Here is a 19,856-nt window from a genome sequence, read left to right as displayed (position 1 = left end):
GCGCATTTCTTCCCCGCGCCTGCGCGGAGCAGGGGGAAAGAAGGCAGGGCCTTGTCCTTTGCGCGTGCGTCTTCGTGAAGGCGGCGGAAGCGGCGCTAGTCAGATTCGGCTGACCGTGACACGGATCCTGTGTTGTTTATCGTGTGCTTTCCCTTCTTTCGTTTTCTGTCCGGGTTTCAGGCTCGGCCATGTCGTACGGCCCATTAGAGACGTACCGGCCCGGGGGGCTTCCGCCCCGGGACTTCAGCGCCATTATCCAGACCTGCAGCACCAATGTACAGCGCCTGGCACAATGCAGTGAGTGAAAACCGCTTCCTCCCCTTCCCCACACGACCCGCTGTGTCTTAAGTCTTGTCCCCTCAGGCCTCCTGAATTCTGTCCCCCGACCGCCTAAACAATCTCTGTTACCGCCCCCCTGTCATGTGTTCCACCTCCCAACTCCGCCTTATCCTCCTTAGATTCGTCTTTTTTTTCTTTTAAGATCCCGCCTTTCCGTTTACAATACGTTCAAGGCGGCTCACAGCTCCCTAAGGCAATTTTTCGACCTTCTGTACACTTGATTCCTTTAGCTGCAGTGGCAGGCAGTTCCAAGGGCCCCCATTTAGCGAACTTTAATCCGCAGGGACTGCCCGCTCTCTACCCCGATGGTCTATTAAAGACAATATTTTAAACCGATAGAAAGCCATTATAATCCCTCACCCCCATGGCTTTCTCTCTTTTTTTTTAAAGGCCCACTTTTCCCCCAATAGGTCCGTCCCCCCTTATCTACACCCCACACCTCTGTGTTTCTGTCCTAAGGATTATTTTATTTATTTGGTTTGGTCTGCATCATAAAGTATTGCTTTCAAAAAATACAGTAAAATAGACCAACAAACAAGAGGAAGCAAGATCTGTATTTATAAAAAAAGAAGAAGTTAAAGCCACAAGCAGTCTCCTTATTCATATTCATTATGAGTGGGAGAATTATTGCAAAGGGATGAGTCAATCTCTGCTCATTGCTACCTTGCCCATGCTTCACCTAATAGCTTCCTAACAATTATAAGTATTACTGAGGCCACTTCACGTGTTCTTTGTTGACTAAAAGGCAGTCACTTCATTGTAGTCAAGAGGTGTGACCTGCATATAGAATATAATGGCCCTGTGGTTATGTATTTCATTGTGTGTCTTAATTCTGCCAAACCATTGACATCTCTTCTGGTTTCCCTATGTGTACATGTAGCAAAATACACTTGCATGTGATCACTGCGTAACAGTCTCTATATATTGTTTCCAGCTACACAAAAGTGCTTTTGAGGAAGGCAATTGTCTTGAGTCTAGTTAGTAAGGGCCCATCCAACCTCATCTTAATATGGAATATGTACCCTTTAATTCCCCCTCATCTATACAATCATCACCAGAGAGAGCTGCTGTCCCAAACTTTCTCCTTCCTAAATCTGAAGTTTCCCTCTCCTTCAAAAATCCAAAAAGGACATATGCTTCCTTTTAAAAGTGTCCCTGTCAGCTTGGGGCATCTTTGGTTCTCTCTCTTTTTTTTTTTTTTTTTTTTTTAGTGTGAAGCAACTTCTTCAGAGGTGGGGTTGCTTGAAACAGCATATAGTGGAAAACAGGGAGAATGGATGCCAAAACTCTGGGTTTAAAATCACATCAGAATATAAACTGCTGAAGTATAGATTGCAAGAGGACAAAGCCCTTATGTAAAACGAGGATTTTGTGGGCAAATCGGGATGGGCCTTAAGAGACCTATTTGCCATGTCGTCTCTTTGACTTTTATTTACGCCTAGAACTCACCCAGTCTTAAGTCTGACAACAGTGCCTAGAAAATATACATAGTTACCTGCCTGATCCCATTCTTCTGCTCCCATTTACAAATGCTACAGAAGGAAGAAAGGACAGACTTCTTGAGCTTTGACAGACTTTCCAATTTTTATGTATAAATTAACATCTGAAGTGCAAATGTAGAGAGGAACACAGCTACAGTCATACCTCGGGTTACAGCCACTTCAGATTGCGTTTTTTTGGGTTGCGGACTGCCGAAACCTGGAAGTACCGGAATGGATTACTTCCGGGTTTCAGCAGTCACGCATGCGCAGAAGCACTAAATCGTGCTATGCGCAGAAGCGCCGAATCGCAACATGCGCAGACGCAGGTTGCAAATGCTGCGGGTTGCGAACGTGCATCTCGTACGGATCACATTCACAACCCGAGCATCCACTGTACTACTTTTGTGGCTGGGGAAAAAAATCTTGCAGCTCCCACTCTACTGCACTGCAGCCTTTCCACTAGTCCTAATCTCAGGTGTTGTGGAGCTAAATAAAGGCTGGGGGGAGTAGACAATTTGCATAAGCAGTTAGTTTCAAGAATTAACTACCTTTAGTAACATTTGTGTCTGCTTTGATATTGGTAGATATATATATAAAACAACCTTCAGAGGTTACATTTTGCCTCTGTAGTTTGTGACTGGGAGCATGAGAAGTATGCTAGAAAAAAGGCAAGCGCCCTTTTCCCAGATGCATCCCATGTTTTATTTTTTAATATTGTAAACCACTCTGAGTTTTTAATATAAATAATGGTGTATAAATATTTTAGTAAATAAATTATTTGTTACATATGTTTCTCATCTTTCTATCAAAAAATGCCTGAAGCAGCTATTACCAAGGTACACAAAAACCAAGTAATATATCACAACAAAACTATATAAAATCAGGTTAAGGTGTTCAGCGCTAGGCAGAAAAAGGTCCTCCTTTCCTTCCACTCTGCATTTTTAATCTGAAATCTTAGGCGCAGTATTGCGCCCAGAGCTCAAAAACTACCCATGCTAATGAAATTCCCTGGCGCAAAATGTGCCTAGAACAATGGGAGTTTCGAACACTGGGTGGCTCTATTTGGCGTCAAACAGCAAGGGGGACAAAACTGAACCCTGTAGAAAACCACAGGTCAACTTCTATGGTATTGAGCAACAATTGCCTGATGCTGTTCCCAGGAAACAGTCCCGGTACAAGGAGCAGACCCACTGTAACATGGTATTGTCTACTTCCCACTCACCAAATCACTCATGGAGTTTACTGTGGTTGATGGTATCAAAAGCTGCTGAGAGTAAGAGAACCAGCAGGGTTGTCGTCCTCCTGCCCTTCTGCCACCTAGGTGTCCAGTGCACTTTAGGTGTTATAGCTGGACTCGAAGCTGGAATGAAATGGGCCTAGATAATCCACATCTTCTGAGCAGACTTGTAGCTGAACTGCAGCCACACTCTGAAGCTAATTGATTGATTAGGAAGCTGTGGCCCAGTTTGCACATAATGCTAAACTGTGGTTTGATGAGCCTCTGTGAGCACAAACAAAGTGTTAGGCTTGCATGCTTCTCATCCCATGTAGCCACAAGATGGGGAGCAGCAGCATACGAGCATGACACTTTCTTGGGTTCATAGAGATTTGTCCACCTAACACTAAACCAGGATTTAGTGTTATGCTGAAACACAGTCAAATGTGCATGCTCTTCCAGACTAATATTCAAGACAATTGTTCTGTGATTCTGCACAAGTAATTCACAATTGCAAGATTTTTGATATTTTCGGGCTTTATTTAAGCATTGTTACAGACTAGCTTGATCTCATCATGTTCACAACCTAGCACAAGCAAGCCGTGAGTGTTAGGACTATATATACTGTATTTGCTTATAACTCTCAGAAGGTGTTTATTATGTCTGATTTAATTATCTGTTCTGTGGTTTACCAACATAAGGCCAAAATAAGCATCAACCCGGGACTGAACAGTTTTGAAATGTGAATGCAGAATAGTTCTCTTCCTGTCTCTGTCTTTAGACCTGTCTCTACCTCATCTCAATTCGTCTTTCAAAAAGTTGCTAATTTGTACAAGAAAAAAGGAAGGAAGTCACTGAAATATATATTAATATTAAGTTCCAAAGAAAGACTTCCTGCCCATTCCTACGGAAATTTACGAGAAGTCAGTCCCATTGAATTCAATGGGATATCATTTATTAATCTGATGCTCTCCAGTTATTTGGGTCTACAACCCCCATTGGCCATGTTGGCTGAACATGGTTGTTGGCTGTGCTGGTTGGGGCTGATATGAGTTGTACCCCAAGGTACCTAGAGAGCACTAGGTCAGGGAAGGCTACAATGGGGCCTCCCAAGTAAGTGTGTCTGTCTTCTTCTCCCCAACCTCCCTCCCTTTGTATTTTAGATTTAACCTTTGCACTGTCACTTACTTGCTTTATTGCTGCTTTGCACTTTGTCACTTATTGCTGACATGTAGTGATTTCAGAAGTAGTTTTTTAATCGATTGAAGTTTTCTTCCAGTACTCTCTACAGTCATAACAAGAGTCTGTTAGATTTTTTTTAATTAATTCATTGAAAGACAACTTTGTGTTGCCCCAAAGAATGTCTCCTTCTGAAAATAGTGAAATCCCCTTTAAATTCCTTTTGAAGCTTTAGGCTAAACACACCACTGAAATGGATGTAACCTATCCTCAAGTAATTATAGTTAGGATCAGGCTATGATTTCAGCAATGGTTTTTTCCCCTGGCAATACCTCCTTAGAGGAGAACTTTTATGCTCAATGATAACGCACAATCAACTTTGCTTCCACAGCTTCTCAGATAAAGAACTTGATGAGTCAGCTGGGAACTAAGCAGGACTCCAGCAAACTGCAGGAAAACCTGTACGTATGACCTGAGCAGTTCTTAAAGTGCACATTACAATGGCAAACCCAAATACCTGGATAAATTTTGAATATCCTGCATGGGCAGTAGAATGTGGTTGGTTGAAGAGATGATGCCACTTAAGTCTGCAAGGGGAGGCATAGCATTTTTTAATACTCTCTCCTGCTCATGTATCCCACAAAATAAAATAGCTATAGTATTTTAAGGAGAGGGGTTCTAGCCCAGACTGTTGCCTGTTGTGCTAGTACACTACTTTGGGTAAGTTCATATAGGGCAGGGATGGGGAATCTACAGGTGCTGTTGGACTTTTAGTCCCATCAGCTTCTGCCAGCATAGCTAATGTAGCAGAACATTCATGAATGTGATTCTCCACCTGCAGTCTAAAAAACTGCCCATTCTACATCAAGACTTCTCCATCTCATGTGGCTGCATCTGTAGGCCATTGGACACAGTAACAAACTGCTGTACAACTTGTTAATACCAAAGAGACTAGAAATGCTTATGTGGAAGGAATGTCTATTCACTTCTGGGGGAAATGAAATTTTAATATTGGGAGGCACCCAACAAGAATCATGTGGCTGTCCTAAATTGCTGCATAACCGAGTGAATGAAAAATTAGATTTGTGGGTATCATAGTTCCTGTTTATGTGCTCAAGCTTCCGTTTTGAAGAGTCTAGAAATCAAAAGAATGCATTCTTTTTTCATAGACAGCAGTTGCAGAACACAGCAAACCGGCTTGCCAAAGAGACCAATGAATACCTGAAGGAGCTGGGCTCCCTGCCACTCCCCTTATCTGCATCGGAACAGGTATGTGAGTCTTCTGTGCTGCAATAGATTGGAAGGAAAGCTTATTTCTTGATAATGGCGATATTAGTGATGTTTTTAATGGAATACCAACATCATTGTTTTGATGGGATGTGTAGGATACTGTGAAAAGGTGAGTGAGGTCCATTTAGAGCAGGGATGGTGAACCTGTGGACCTCAGCCACCAGCATAGGCAATGGTCAGGAATGATGGAGATTGTAATGCACCAACATGGGGAGGCCCACAGGTTTCCCATCCCTAATTTAAAGGCTGAACTCTTTATATCTGCAATTTACTGGCACATGGTGGTTTTTCCATTGGAATTTAATTAGTATTCTGGGGAAGAGGGTTAATCCCTCATTTCCATCTGCTGTAGTGAGTGAGGAAACAACAGATGGTTGGAGGCAAGGGAATCTTTCAGTATCTGCTAGTGCATGAAATGGATGTAAACACTCAGTTTTAGGACTCTAAATGCTAGTCTAAAGCTGAATGTTATCTAGGCCAGTTCTTTTCTTTTCCCAGGCTGCTAATGTTCATATATTGAGCCATAAATGCAGACTGGTATTTGCCTACAGCAGATATGAGATGCTCTGGGTGTCTAATAACAAGCAAGATCTGCTGCTCTCCTCAACACCTGGCAAGCAGATGAGGTGACTAGCTATGGGCAAGACACAGTGCAGAGAAGTGTTTGAAATGATAATAGGAAGATTCAGCACATGGGCTAAAACTAATACTAAAGTTAAGAGGCCAGCTTTTAAGACTGCCTGTGCATTGCCTGCGTACCTCTGCTTGTGTGTAAAAAGGCTTTATCCACTTCTGTATTATTTTGCTTTGCAAACCATGGAGGAAGGGAGAAAGAGGTTAAATGGGGGGGAAATCACTTCTCCTTAACTATGACCTATTGATGAACTTCCCCATGTCATATCAAATGGTAGCACAGCTGAAAGTGAGGGGCTTCTATTTCAGTGTGTAATGCCAATAAACAATAAGAGCCAGTGTGGTGTAGTGGTTAAGAGTGGTAGTCTTGTAATCTGGGGAACCGGGTTCGAGTCTCCGCTCCTCCACATGCAGCTGCTGGGTGACCTTGGGCTAGTCACACTTCTTTGAAGTCTCTCAGCCCCCTTACCTCACAGAGTGTTTGTTGTGGGGGAGGAAGGGAAAGGAGAATGTTAGCCGCTTTGAGACTCCTGAAGGGGAGTGAAAGGCAGGATATCAAATCCAAATATCAAATCCAAAGAGAGATTCTTGCCCAAGTAGCATTGCGATGATAGTCAGCTGAAACTCCTCTTTCACTTCCCTGCCCCATTCCTGCCTACAGCTTCTGTAGAACATTCTTAAGTAGTTTGCCTTTTTGCTCACTGCTGCACCAGCAAACAAAAGACAAGTTGTCTATGGAGCTGCAAAAAAAAGTTAAATAAATATGTATTCCACTAACTTCAAAGGAAGATGGAATGGAGGCTGGGCAAAGGAATCCAAGCCCTTGATGTGCTGTGCTGGAGGGGGTTTGGATGGAGCGGAGGTCTCCTTCCGCCCAGCCCTGCTGGGCTTCACCAGCTTTGTCTAGGGGAGAAGCTCCAACATCAGCAAGGGAGTTCTACTGGTGAGGAGCACCTCAATGTACCCATCTGCCCAAATGTTAGACCAGAGCTATTGAACTGGTATGAGCAATCGGGCTGATCAAGCATAGCCAGAGGTTAGGATTGCAGCCTTAGTCCACTTTGCTCAGTTGCATTTCTGTTGTCAGATGCCTATAAACTACAGTACAGTGGTACCTCGCAAGACGAATGCCTCGTAAGACGAAAAACTCACAAGACGGAAGAGTTTTTCGTTTTTTGAGTTGCTTCGCAAGACGAATTTCCCTATGGGCTTGCTTCGCAAGACGAAAACGTCTTGCAAGTTTGTTTCCTTTGTCTTGCAAGTTTGTTTCCTTTTTCTTAAAACCGTGCATTCAGGGGGTGCAGTTGTGACTTGACTTCGAGGAGCAACTCATAGCACGCGGTGTGGTAGCCTTTTTTGAGGTTTTTGAAGACTTTGGTGATTTTTGAAGCTTTTCCAAAATCCGTGCTTCCCAAGACGAAAAGATCGCAAGACAAAAAAACTCGCAGAACGAATTAATTTCGTCTTGCGAGGTACCACTGTATAGACCCAGAAACATGTACTGGAAATGCTGTGGTTTGTGTGTCTCCTCCCTCACAGTTTGTGAAGCTGTACTTTGATCTGTGGAACAAGGTGTTATTTCCACCTTGGAAATAACCCTTGGAAATCCTGTTGGATTACTGTTACAAACAGAATCCATAAAAGGTAGAAATAAGGCATATACATTTTCCTTGTTATTGGATGCTCCTTTTTGCTGTTCTACACAATAAGCCATGGACATAATTTGTGTTTTCTAGCGCCAGCAGAAACTTCAGAAGGAACGTTTAATGAATGACTTTTCCGCAGCCTTAAATAACTTTCAGGCGGTGCAAAGAAGAGTGTCTGAAAAAGAAAAGGAGACTGTTGCCCGGGCAAGAGCTGGTTCTCGTCTTTCTGTAAGTTGGTCAGCCAAGCCTCTCCTAAAGAAAAAGGCTGTTACAGGCTCCTTTCAAATGTTTCTTTTTAAGGCTTTAAATGTTTTGCATTATATCCTGTAAACATGACAGTTCTTGACCCTGGTTTTAGCTAGGGTTCATAACAGATCCTATACTCTGCCTATTCTGTGAGGTTGAGATTACTCTTTCAGCAAACACAGTACCAAAATATAGTTGAAGTGTGTTCAGAGTACACCATGGTTCCCACTTGGAGGCAATACATAAAACAACAACAACAACCACACCCCCTGCCACAAACAAATTTTAAAGGTCAGAGATTGTTTAATCAGCCAGGGGCATCAGGTAGGTCATCCTACCAAGAACAGACCTCTGATGTGTTGTATTGATCTGAGGAGCCTACCAGGGTAAGTGCTTTGCTGAGAGGAAATTACTTCCTGGGTCTATGACTCAAAGCCACCCCTTGGACCACAGTAATTAGGCGAATTCTCCTATCTTTATTTTTAAATGTTGAGTAAGGTTCCCGCTCCCACTAAAACACTTCCAAAACACTGCATTAAAATGGTTTCTCCCCTGCATTAGGGAGTTTTTCCCTCCTTCAGCATTGAGGTCAGCATTGGCCAAGTTGGTTGAGTAGATAGGAGTCTGACTAATTCTCGTATTTAAGGACAGGAAGTCATGTGAGTAGTGACCCTGGATTGCATATGTTTCCCTTGCACACACTTGTGGCACACACAGGATTAAGAGGATTAATTATAGGAGTTGGGCGAGTGAGTGATCATGCCGTGCAACAGAGGGCTTGACTGATGAGATCATTGTTGTTGTTTAGTCGTTTAGTCGTGTCCGACTCTTCGTGACCCCATGGACCAGAGCACGCCAGGCACCCCTGTCCTCCACTGCCTCTCGCAGCCTGGCCAAACCCATGCCGGCAACCTCGAAAACACTATCCAACCATCTTGTCCTCTGTCTTCCCCTTCTCCTTGTGCCCTCCATCTTTCCCAACATCAGGGTCTTCTCCAGGGAGTCTTCTCTTCTCATGAGGTGGCCAAAGTACTGGAGCCTCAGCTTTACGATCTGTCCTTCCAGTGAACACTCAGGGCTGATTTCCTTAAGAATGGATAGGTTTGATCTTCTTGCAGTCCATGGGACTCTCAAGAGTCTCCTCCAGCACCATAATTCAAAAGCATCAATTCTTCGGCGATCAGCCTTCTTTATGGTCCAGCTCTCACTTCCATACATCACTACTGGGAAAACCATAGCTTTAACTATACGAACCTTTGTTGGCAAGGTGATGTCTCTGCTTTTTAAGATGCTGTCTAGGCCTGTCATTGCCCTTCTCCCAAGAAGCAGGCGTCTTTTAATTTCGTGGCTGCTGTCACCATCTGCAGTGATCATTGGAGCCCAAGAAAGTAAAATCTCTCACTGCCTCCATTTCTTCCCCTTCTATTTGCCAGGAGGTGATGGGACCAGTGGCCATGATCTTCGTTTTTTTGATGTTGAGCTTCAGACCATATTTTGCGCTCTCCTCTTTCACCCTCATTAAAAGGTTCTTTAATTCCTCCTCACTTTCTGCCATCAAGGTTGTGTCATCTGCATATCTGAGGTTGTTGATATTTCTTCCGGCAATCTTAATTCCGGCTAGGGATTCATCCAGCCCAACCTTTCACATGATGAGTTCTGCATATAAGTTAAATAAGGAGGGAGACAAAATACAGCCTTGTCGTACTCCTTTCCCAATTTTGAACCAATCAGTTGTTCCATATCCAGTTCTAACTGTAGCTTCCACATAGAGATTTCTCAGGAGACAGATGAGGTGATCAGGCACTCCCATTTCTTTAAGAACTTGCCATAGTTTGCCGTGGTCGACACAGTCAAAGGCTTTTGCATAGTCAATGAAGCAGAAGTAGATGTCTTTCTGGAACTCTCTAGCTTTCTCCATAATCCAGCGCATGTTTGCAATTTGGTCTCTGGTTCCTCTGCCTCTTCTAAATCCAGCTTGCACTTCTGGGAGTTCTCGGTCCACATACTGCTTGAGCCTTCCTTGTAGAATTTTAAGCATAAACTTGCTAGCGTGTGAAATGAGTGCAATTGTGCGGTAGTTAGAGCATTCTTTGGCACTGCCCTTCTTTGGGATTGGGATGTAGACTGATCTTCTCCAATCTTCTGGCCACTGCTGAGTTTTCCAAACTTGCTGGCATATTGAGTGTAGCACCTTAACAGCATCATCTTTTAAAATTTTAAATAGTTCAGCTGGAATACCATCACTTCCACTGGCCTTGTTATTTGCAGTGCTTTCTAAGGCCCATTTGACTTCATTCTCCAGGATGTCTGGCTCAAGGTCAGCAACCACACTACCTGGGGTATACGAGACATCTATATCTTTCTGGTATAATTCCTCTTGCCACCTCTTCTTGATGTCTTCTGCTTCTGTTAGGTCCTTTCCACTTTTGTCCTTTATTATGGTAATCTTTGTACGAAATACAGATAGGTAGCCGTGTTGGTCTGCCACTCAGTGTATCTGAAGAAGTGTGCATGCACACGAAAGCTCATACCAAGAACTAACTTAGTTGGTCTTTAAGGTGCTACTGGAAGGAATTTTTTTATTTTGTTTTGTACGAAATGTTCCTTTCATATCTCCAATTTTCTTGAACAGATCTCTGATTCTTCCCATTCTATTGCTTTCCTCTATTTCTTTGCATTGCTTGTTTAAGAAGGCCTACTTGTCTCTCCTTGCTATTCTTTGGAAATCTGCATTCAATTTCCTGTATCTTTCACTATCTCCCTCGCATTTTGCTTGCCTTCTCTCCCCTGCTATTTGTAAGGCCTCGTTGGACAGCCACTTTGCTTTCTTGCATTTCCTTTTCATTGGGATGGTTTTCGTTGTTTCCTCCTGTATAATGTTACGAGCCTCCATCCATAGTTCTTCAGGCACTCTGTCCACCAAATCTAAATCCTTAAACCTGTTCCTCACTTCCACTGTGTATTCATAAGGGATTTGATTTAGATTGTATCTTACCGGCCCAGTGGTTTTTCCTACTTTCTTCAGTTTAAGCTTGAATTTTGCTATAAGAAGCTGATAATCTGAGCCACAGTCAGCTCCAGGTCTTGTTTTTGCTGACTGTATAGAGCTTCTTCATCTTTGGCTGCAGAGAATATAATCAATCTGATTTTGATGCTGCCCATCTGGTGATGTCCATGTGTAGCGTCGTCTCTTGTGTTGTTGGAAAAGTGTGTTTGTGATGACCAGCTTGTTCTCTTGACAGAACTCTATTAGCCTTTGCCCTGCTTCGTTTTGATCTCCAAGGCCAAACTTGCCAGTTGTTCCTTTTATCTCTTGACTCCCTACTTTAGCATTCCAATCCCCTATAATGAGAAGAACATCCTTCTTTGGTGTCACTTCTATAAGGTGTTGTAAGTCTTCATAGAATTGGTCAATTTCAGTTTCTTCAGCACCAGTAGTTGGTGCATAAACTTGGATTACTGTGATGTTAAAAGGTCTGCCTTGGATTCGTATCGAAATGAATGATCATTTTTTAGATTGCATCCCAGTACAGCTTTTGCCACTCTTTTGTTGACTATGAGGGCCACTCCATTTCTTTTACAGGATTCTTGCCCACAGTAGTAGATATAATGGTCATCCGAACTGAATTCACCCATTCCCATCCATTTTAGTTCACTGATGCCCAGGATGTCAATATTTATTCTTGCCATCTCATTTTCGACCACATCCAACTTACCCAGGTTCATGGTTCTTACATTCCAGGTTCCTATGCAATATTTTTCTTTACAGCATTGGACTTTGCTTTCGCTTCCAGGCATATCCGCAACTGAGCGTCCTTTCGGCTTTGGCCCAGCCGCTTCATCAGCTCTGGATCTACTTGTACTTGCCCTCCACTCTTCCCCAGTAGCATGTTAGACGCCTTCCAACCTGAGGGGCTCATCTTCCAGCGTCATAACTTTTATATGCCCGTTGTCTTTGTCCATGGAGTTTTCTTGGCAGGGATACTGGAGTGGCTTGCCAGTTCCTGCTCCAGGTGGATCACGTTTGGTCAAAACTCTCCACTATGACCTGTCCATCTTGGGTGGCCCTGCATGGCATAGCTCATAGCTTCTCTGAGTTCTTCAAGCCCCTTCGCCATGGCAAGGCAGTGATCCATGAAGGGGGATGAGATCATTATCCATTCCTATTTAGTTTTGCTCTGTTCAAGTTATTGGTATTTTTTAGAAACAAAAAACACCCAACTTCCTGTACTGGTTTATTAGCCACCTTGGAAGCTTAGTTTGAAAGGCAACCTTAAAATCTTTTAGTTAAAAATAAGTTATCTTCTCTTGACTATCACAAAGCCTTTTAATCTATCGTTCTTTGTCATGCCCATTGAAATCAGCAGGACATGAATACTGATAGTGATCAGGCATTATAATGCTTCAGTGTTTCATCACATCCTCCAGCCTACTTAGTACAAACCTTACCCTGTTGACTGATGAGAACTAAATTCTTTTTTCCAGGGAGATGACAGGTCCAGGGAAGAACAGCTGGTCTCATTTGACAGGTAATGTTTCCTTCTTTAAAGTGACAAATCATTTTTATCTCTTCAAATGCAATCATATCTCTTGACTTGGGGAAAAATGGGTGGGGAACAGGAAGAAAACGCAGGCATTGGTGAATTAACAATGTGTTCCAATAGTACATAAGCTTCTTACTCTTGAATCAGAACAAAAATGGCCCATTTCAGATGTCAGGCCGGTGTGCTCCCTTGATATGCTCTCTGATTCCCTCAGTTACTTCCCAGTTTGCATCAATGACGGCCAAGACCTGAACCATGGTTTGTATCCAGACTTTGGAAATTGAGTTTGAACCACGGCTTGAATTCTGGCTTAGAAGCAAACTGGTTTGTGAGCACTTGTTTGTGGCATCTGGTTTGAGCAAGTAATTGTTAACGCAAACCAGGAGGAGAGAGAGGTAATTTGGGAGGGTTAGGAGGGAGTATGCCAGTCTTGGACACAGCTCTGATTGTCAAACGATGACTGAGCTGTTACATCTCAGTCAGACCTGTTGCACTTAAGTATAAATACAGATCCTGACTTATACCAACATTATTTTTACATTTGACTGTTGGGGGCAGAGTTGCAAGAAAACTCTGACTCTCTATGTCATAGGACATTTCAAATTATTTTCTTGGTACTTTCAGTCCCAATGAACTATTAGCATGCATACGGTTGCCAGTATATGTATTTTAATTCACTTTCGGATGATGTCTGCAAGCTTTTGTAACCTAGGTGGCAAAAATACATCAATAAAATACCTATAAAAACAGATTCAGATTTTTCTGGAGTAGTAGACTCATGATCTGAGCATAGGAATTTTCATTGGAGAAACGAATAAAAACAGACAAATATTTTTGCAATAAATTATGAAATAGGTAAGTGATTCATTATTTGGAGAGCACTCTCCCTCCTTTAATACAAATCAGGTATTTAGGTGAAAATCCAAGTGAGTATTCAGTAATAATTGGAATAGCAGACTGTAACGTAGCATTCTCCCTGCAGCAATGAAGAGTGGAATCAGATGCAGTCTCAAGAGGAAGACGTAGCAATAACAGAACAAGATCTTGAACTAATTAAGGAGAGAGAAACTGCCATTAGGCAGTTGGAGGTGAGTGGATTAGGACTTGAACCAGATGCAAAGTTTTAAAAATCGCTTTGTTCTATTTAAATAGGTCTGAGCGAGGACTTCAAGGTTCTTCTGAACCACACTGGTCCCATCTGTATTTTCTTTAATTGCATACTGGGATATGCTGTAACTCAGCAGTGGGGAACCTCTGACCCACAGGAATCTTGACCTGCCAGGGGGTATAATTTGGCTCATGGGGCCATTTTTTTGGAAACCATGCCCACATGCCAATCATCGGATATGCGGCGTGGTGGTGTTTGATTCTGCATTAGCTGTATGCTCCAGTACCCCGTTGGGAATAGGTGAATACAACCAAAACAGAAGAGTTACATGCTGCTTTTTGAACCTCTGAAAGCTACAGGTTTAAAGATCAATTGGGTGGGGTGAGGTTTGAAAGCCCCTTTGCAAGCAGTCCCACACTGCTTTTCAAACAACCCTGTACTGCACTTTGAAGTCCTGACAGTTGTGGCAAAGTATCTGTAAAGTATCGGTTCAGCTGAGCTACCCCCTGGGAGGCTGTCAAGTCTCAACCTTTCTTTCACCAGTATACAGTATTGCCTTGTAGAAATACTTATCACAAATTTATCACACACCCCTAGTATATACACAATCAAAGATTGGGGCAAGTGTTCAGAAAACATAGACTGTGACTCTCTTGAAGTTGCTGAAAGGGAGGAGTGAAGGATGTGGCTATCCCAGGCTGGAAACAAATGTAGGAGCTACTAGGAAAAGAAAGGAGATCTGCTTGAAGGATGTATAAGCAGGTCAGGTGGGCAAGAAGCCGCACTTAGGAATACAGGAACCAGACAGATGGAGCCAATGATGTTTCTTTGGTGTTGAACAGGGGATAAGTTGTAGAAACCTCATCCAAGTTTTGAAGACAGAGACCTCTTCATAAATTCTGGAAAATGTGGTTGTAAATGTTTCATTTCAAAGGGATGTGAGGACTCTGATCCAAAAATAAAAATGTAATTTTAATTTTTGGCATTTTTATACACCCTATAAACCATGTCATCTCAAATGTTTGTAAATAATACTAAGACAGTTTCCCGGGGTTCACTTTTCAGGGGATCAAACTACTATAGCAGAAAAGTGGGCAGGAAAGCCTCATCATGTGGGTGTTGCTATTTAGATCTAAACCATAGTAGAGTGGATGTCCATTTGTGTTACTTTTTCAAATGGGTTCTGTAAACATGCAGTTTGGAGAGAGTAACTCTTCATGACCTTCTTCCTTTCAGGCAGATATCCTGGATGTGAACCAGATATTTAAAGATTTGGCTATGATGATCCATGATCAGGGAGACATGATTGGTAAGATGTTACCTGTGTTTGCTATGACAGTTTCCCTCCAAATTGCTAATTGTGCAACTTTTTATGGATGCTTATGGTTATATGTTCAGCCTATGGTGTGTTACTAGCTGAGAATTCATATTGGAGATCTTTGAAACAAATTGAGTGTTCTTTGTGCCAGGCAGTGTGCTCTAAATATATCATTTTTTTATCAAATATATCTTTTTTTTTTAACTGGGCAAAATAGAGGCATTTTTTACCACTTCAGAAGGTGGGGCCGTAAGTACTTGTTCACGCTATACCTTTTGAAAATGAGCTGGTAGTAGTTTGTCAGTGGATTATGAGACACAGTATATCAGGGCTCACAGCACCTGTGATTTTTATGATAAAACCATTTTATATACTGACTAAGCAGGCTTTATTTCAAAAAGTGAAAACCTGGACACAAAAGTTGTTGGGGTTGCCATACATCCGTATTTTCCCGAAATTTCCCCAATTTCCACCTGGACACTGCTTCTGACTGCGGTATGTCCGGGAAATTCTGGACGTATGGAAACCCTAATTATAGCAATGTTAAGGGGTGGGAAAGCTGTGTTACTTGGTCTTATTTCATGTGGGTGGAGGGAGAATAGAAAGGTGGGGAAGATCAAAATGGTGCAAAAAAAATTGAAAACAGGTGGAGCAAATGGAAGGGTCGGGTGAGGAGTTCTTTGCCAGCATTGCCTGACCTCTGGCAAAAGTGATCATTCCCTGCCCCCCCCCCAGCCCACCAAGCAGGCAGGAAGGGTGATGGGAAGAGAAGCAAGTGACCCCATCCAAGTAAGTTAATTAATTAATTTTATTTCATAAGATTCAGAGTTTAGCTCTGGCCCCACCCACCACCACTCCATAGGTTACTCCTGCAGCAATGGAGCCCTCGACAGAACAAGATTCCCAATCATTGATATACAGGCTGTTGTTGTTATATATACAGGCTGTTGTAAGAGAATTGTACATCTGTGTGTGCTCTTCTTCCCTATAGATAGTATAGAAGCAAATGTAGAAAATGCAGAAGTCCACGTGGAAAGTGCCAATGACCAATTACAAAGAGCCGCTTATTATCAGGTAACAATGTGTGCACAACCACTTTAAAAGGAAGGGAGGCGGGAGCGGAATCAGTCTTGCTAAGTTTCTTCAGAAAAGAGAAAGCAAAGCCTCTTGAAGCCGACGGATTGGATTCCAGCCAAGTTCTGTTCAGAGCAGACCCTTTGAAATTAATGAATCTAAGTTAGTCTTGCCCATTAATTTCAGTGAGCTGGCTTTAATATTGGATACCACCCATGGTTCTTCTAAAACGAAAGGAAAATGGTATCTACATACTTCTCTTTTTCAATTCCTTGTGACACCTTGAAATTCAAACTGATGGAAAAATGCATAGCTTTTAATGGAGAGATTCTTCCCAGTGAATTTACCCTTTGCACAATCTAGAGGCAGTAAGCACAACTGAAGTCTATATATGAGGACCTGTAACAGAGTGGTGGAAAGCTAGAATTGCCCATTGTTGAACCCAGGACCTTGTGTACATCAACATCCTACCCAATTGGCTGTGTCCTTTCTTCTCTTGAATTTCTAACACATTCTATTTCTATCTCCCGGACTGTGTGGCACCATCTTAAAATATTAATGTTAAAGCTACATGAAAAGTGCAAATGATACATGGGCCAATGACATATTTATTACAGGTAGTTATGTACCGCGCTTTAATAAAATTTTGCATGTGGTTTAGCATAATATTCAGTAATTAAAATGACAGAAATAACTATAAAAACAACTAAACTATAAATCTCAAGTAGAATAAAACAAGGGGGAAGCCCGCCATGGGACACTGAGTTTAAAAGACTTAAGAAAATGATATCTTTGCTTGGCCCTGGAGTTATGAAAGAGTGATGTCTAGCAAGCATTTCATAACTGAAGCACCAAGACTGAAAAGGCTCTGGTAGCCATTTACATCATTTCAGAAAATTTCCCTATGTTAAAAATACAGAAGCAAAATAAGTCAATATCCCCATACCTATCAATAAAGCATTTTTTAATCTGACAGTCGTGATTATGATATTGCTAGTGATTCAGAAATGTGCACAGAGCAACCTATGCATGAACAGGCATTTTCATTGTTTTTCTGAACAGCAGCATTTTATTTATCATATGCTGAAACCTGCTGGTGTATTTAAACTGGGGAATTGGAAAGGAGCTTTCAAAGCAGTATGGAGCCTTAATGAAAAGAAGAAGGGGGAAAGCCCCACTTCGTGCACAAATCTACCTGGTTGTTTCTCTCAGTCAACACCACTAGCAATAAATTTGTACCTTCTATTGCTTCCTTTTAAATACATGTTAAATATTCAGCCTTGATTGTTTAAGCACTCTTTTGACAATTTCTGTTGTTGGCCTCTTCTTGTTGATATCTTATTCCTCTTTGGTTAAGTATTGCATCCAAACACATCCCACCTTCCTATTGTACAAATATTAATGAGCTGAATGTTGTTTTCTTACCATCTTCCTGGGGTAAATGGATTTTTCCCTATTTGTTTTCTTTTAACAGAAGAAATCTCGTAAGAAGATCTGTATCCTGATTCTTGGTCTGTCTGTGGCTGTTCTAATCCTGGGACTTATTATCTGGCAGGCATCAAAATGAAGCCCTTATGTGGAACTGAATTAATTGCAGAGTTGTTGTTTTCCTCCCCAAAGGGAAAACAAGTAGACAAACCCTGTGGAATGAATTGATTGAGAGATGAAACACAAACTGGTTTTCCTCTAGTAATTATAATATATAGAAACTAACATGAAGATAACTAGTTATTGGATTTAGTGAACCATGAAGACAGTATTTATCAGTTAATGTAAAATTATTTTATGTAATAAAACTTGTGGGGTTTTTTTGTTTACTATACTATTGCTGTCCTGAATATAAAGTGTTGGAGAGTGTGATTGGTAACCTGTTAATTGACAACATACACTACAAATTTAACTTTTTAAAAATACATACTGCTTTTATAAGCAACTTGCATAGGAATAACTTCTGAGAACGCCAGAATTTCACTAACTAAGCAACTCTCCAATGAATTTGTTGCTGTGATCCAGAGATTTGCTTTAAGAGTGTGCGGTGAGCTGCAACTCTTTTTCAGTTCCTCTGCTGCCTTGTATACCACTTCTGAAACTTCCAGAAGTTGCTCATCATTGCAGCATGGTAGTCTTGTGATTAAAAGTCCAAGCTACACAGTAGCCTTTGTTTTAAACTTCTCAAGAGAACTTTAAACATCTCCCATCTTTTTTAATGGTATACCATGAAAAATGTTTTGGTCACTTGCATTTGGAACCGAGAATGTACCCCGTGATTACTTTTCTGAGCTAGAGATATTTGTATCTAGTATTCAGTAAGAAGTTTTCTCCTTGATCCATTTTTGTGGTGACAGTGAATCATTTAGCAGTGTGTCCAAATGTATTGTTGCCTAATGAAGCTGTATTTGATGGTGGGCTGCTTTACTCTTGTCTTCCCAACTTGTACCTCTAAGCCCATATATTATACATTTGCAGCACGTAAAAAATACAGCACAGAGCCTGTTATGGGTAAACAATGGAGGGGGCATAGAAAAATAGTTATACATTTTGTGAGCAACTATGGCAAATCTGTCTTTCCAAGAGAAGATTTTCACCTTTGCAGGCTAGGAACGTTACTTATCTCCTTTGGCTGAGAGATCTGACCTAGACTTTTTGTCTGCTCTGAATTGCTGGGTAGAGCTCTTAGGTCTATTCCACTCCTGCAGGATAACTGATGTAAAAAAAGGCTGAAAAGTTGACTTGTTTATAGACTTGTAGCAATTTCTTGGGTAGAATTGTAAATCTTTTTACTGACACACTCACTATTTATTCTTTTTCACATTTTACTTATTGAAATTACTAAACTGTGAAAGTTGGCGCTGGAGAAGATTGATGCCCTCAGTTGCACATCTTTCTTTGCACTATTGCTCCATCATTCCATCCATTTAACTGTCAATAAACATTTTTTAAAAGTGTTTTGACATTGTGTATTTTCTTCAGCTCAGACCTAAATGCAAGGTTCAAATCACTTTCAATGCCTGGAGAAAACAACTGTCTTTGGGTAAAGTCTTTGACATTCCGATAATTTATTATGCTGCTAGTTTTTGCTATACTGGACTCCTTTGGGAGGAAGTGCATAATATAATTTAATAAATTTAATGCTTCTGACGTGAATTTGTGTCTGGAAGTTTGCATCATAATAAATTAGTTTTTAAAACAAGTGACAGGAACTTCTGAAACGCTGTTCCTGATAGTGTATACCCCATTCTGAGGGGTTTTTTTTTTAAAAAAAAGTGAAAGTGGATAATATGCACAGGGTCATCAGCAATTGGGAACCAATGGATTAGAGCTAATAGTTTTATCAAAATCTTGCTCAAGAGATGCCAGTGTTACAAAAAGTTAAGATAATTTAATACAATGACTGATAACGTGCATCACGACGCTTCTTCCCCTTTTATGTGTAATGTGCTTATACCATTTGTAATACAGTAAGAAATGAATTACACATCAAAAATAGGTGAAGGGGAGGAAAATGAGAGTGAAGCCTGCAGATTGCAGTTAAGGAGCGGGCCGAGTGGGGAAATGAGACGAAGCCCAGCGCTCCGCATTGGGCCGTTTGGACTTCTGCCGCCAACATGGCCGCTGCCGCCGCGGCATCCCACGCGACTGACAGACATCGGAGCTGAAGCCGAAGCGCACCGCCAGGTTCCCGCGCTTTTTGGTACCGTCGCTTTGACGTCGCTACGCAACGCCGCGCTCGAGCTTCTCTACACCAGACCAGATGGCGCCCGCGCTGCTCCCTCCTCCACACA

The 19,856-nt window shown here is 41.8% G+C and overlaps 1 protein-coding gene across 1 annotated transcript; it reads left to right on the top strand.

Moving 5' to 3' along the window:
• Nucleotides 1–63: 63 nt before the first annotated feature.
• STX12 (syntaxin 12) lies at nt 64–19,019 on the top strand. Its single transcript, XM_079986341.1, has 9 exons — nt 64–297; nt 4,607–4,676; nt 5,385–5,484; nt 7,875–8,012; nt 12,516–12,559; nt 13,557–13,662; nt 14,919–14,991; nt 15,992–16,074; nt 17,549–19,019. The coding sequence occupies exons 1-9, from the start codon at nt 189–191 to the stop codon at nt 17,639–17,641; spliced, it is 816 nt and encodes a 271-aa protein (XP_079842467.1). The 5' UTR covers nt 64–188; the 3' UTR covers nt 17,642–19,019.
• Nucleotides 19,020–19,856: the final 837 nt, after the last annotated feature.

This window comes from Podarcis cretensis, assembly GCF_951804945.1.
Source record: "Podarcis cretensis genome assembly, chromosome: 8".
NCBI lineage: Eukaryota > Metazoa > Chordata > Lepidosauria > Squamata > Lacertidae > Podarcis > Podarcis cretensis.
The sequence above is the reverse complement of the archived record's forward strand: the minus strand, read 5'-3'. Positions and strand labels throughout refer to the sequence as shown.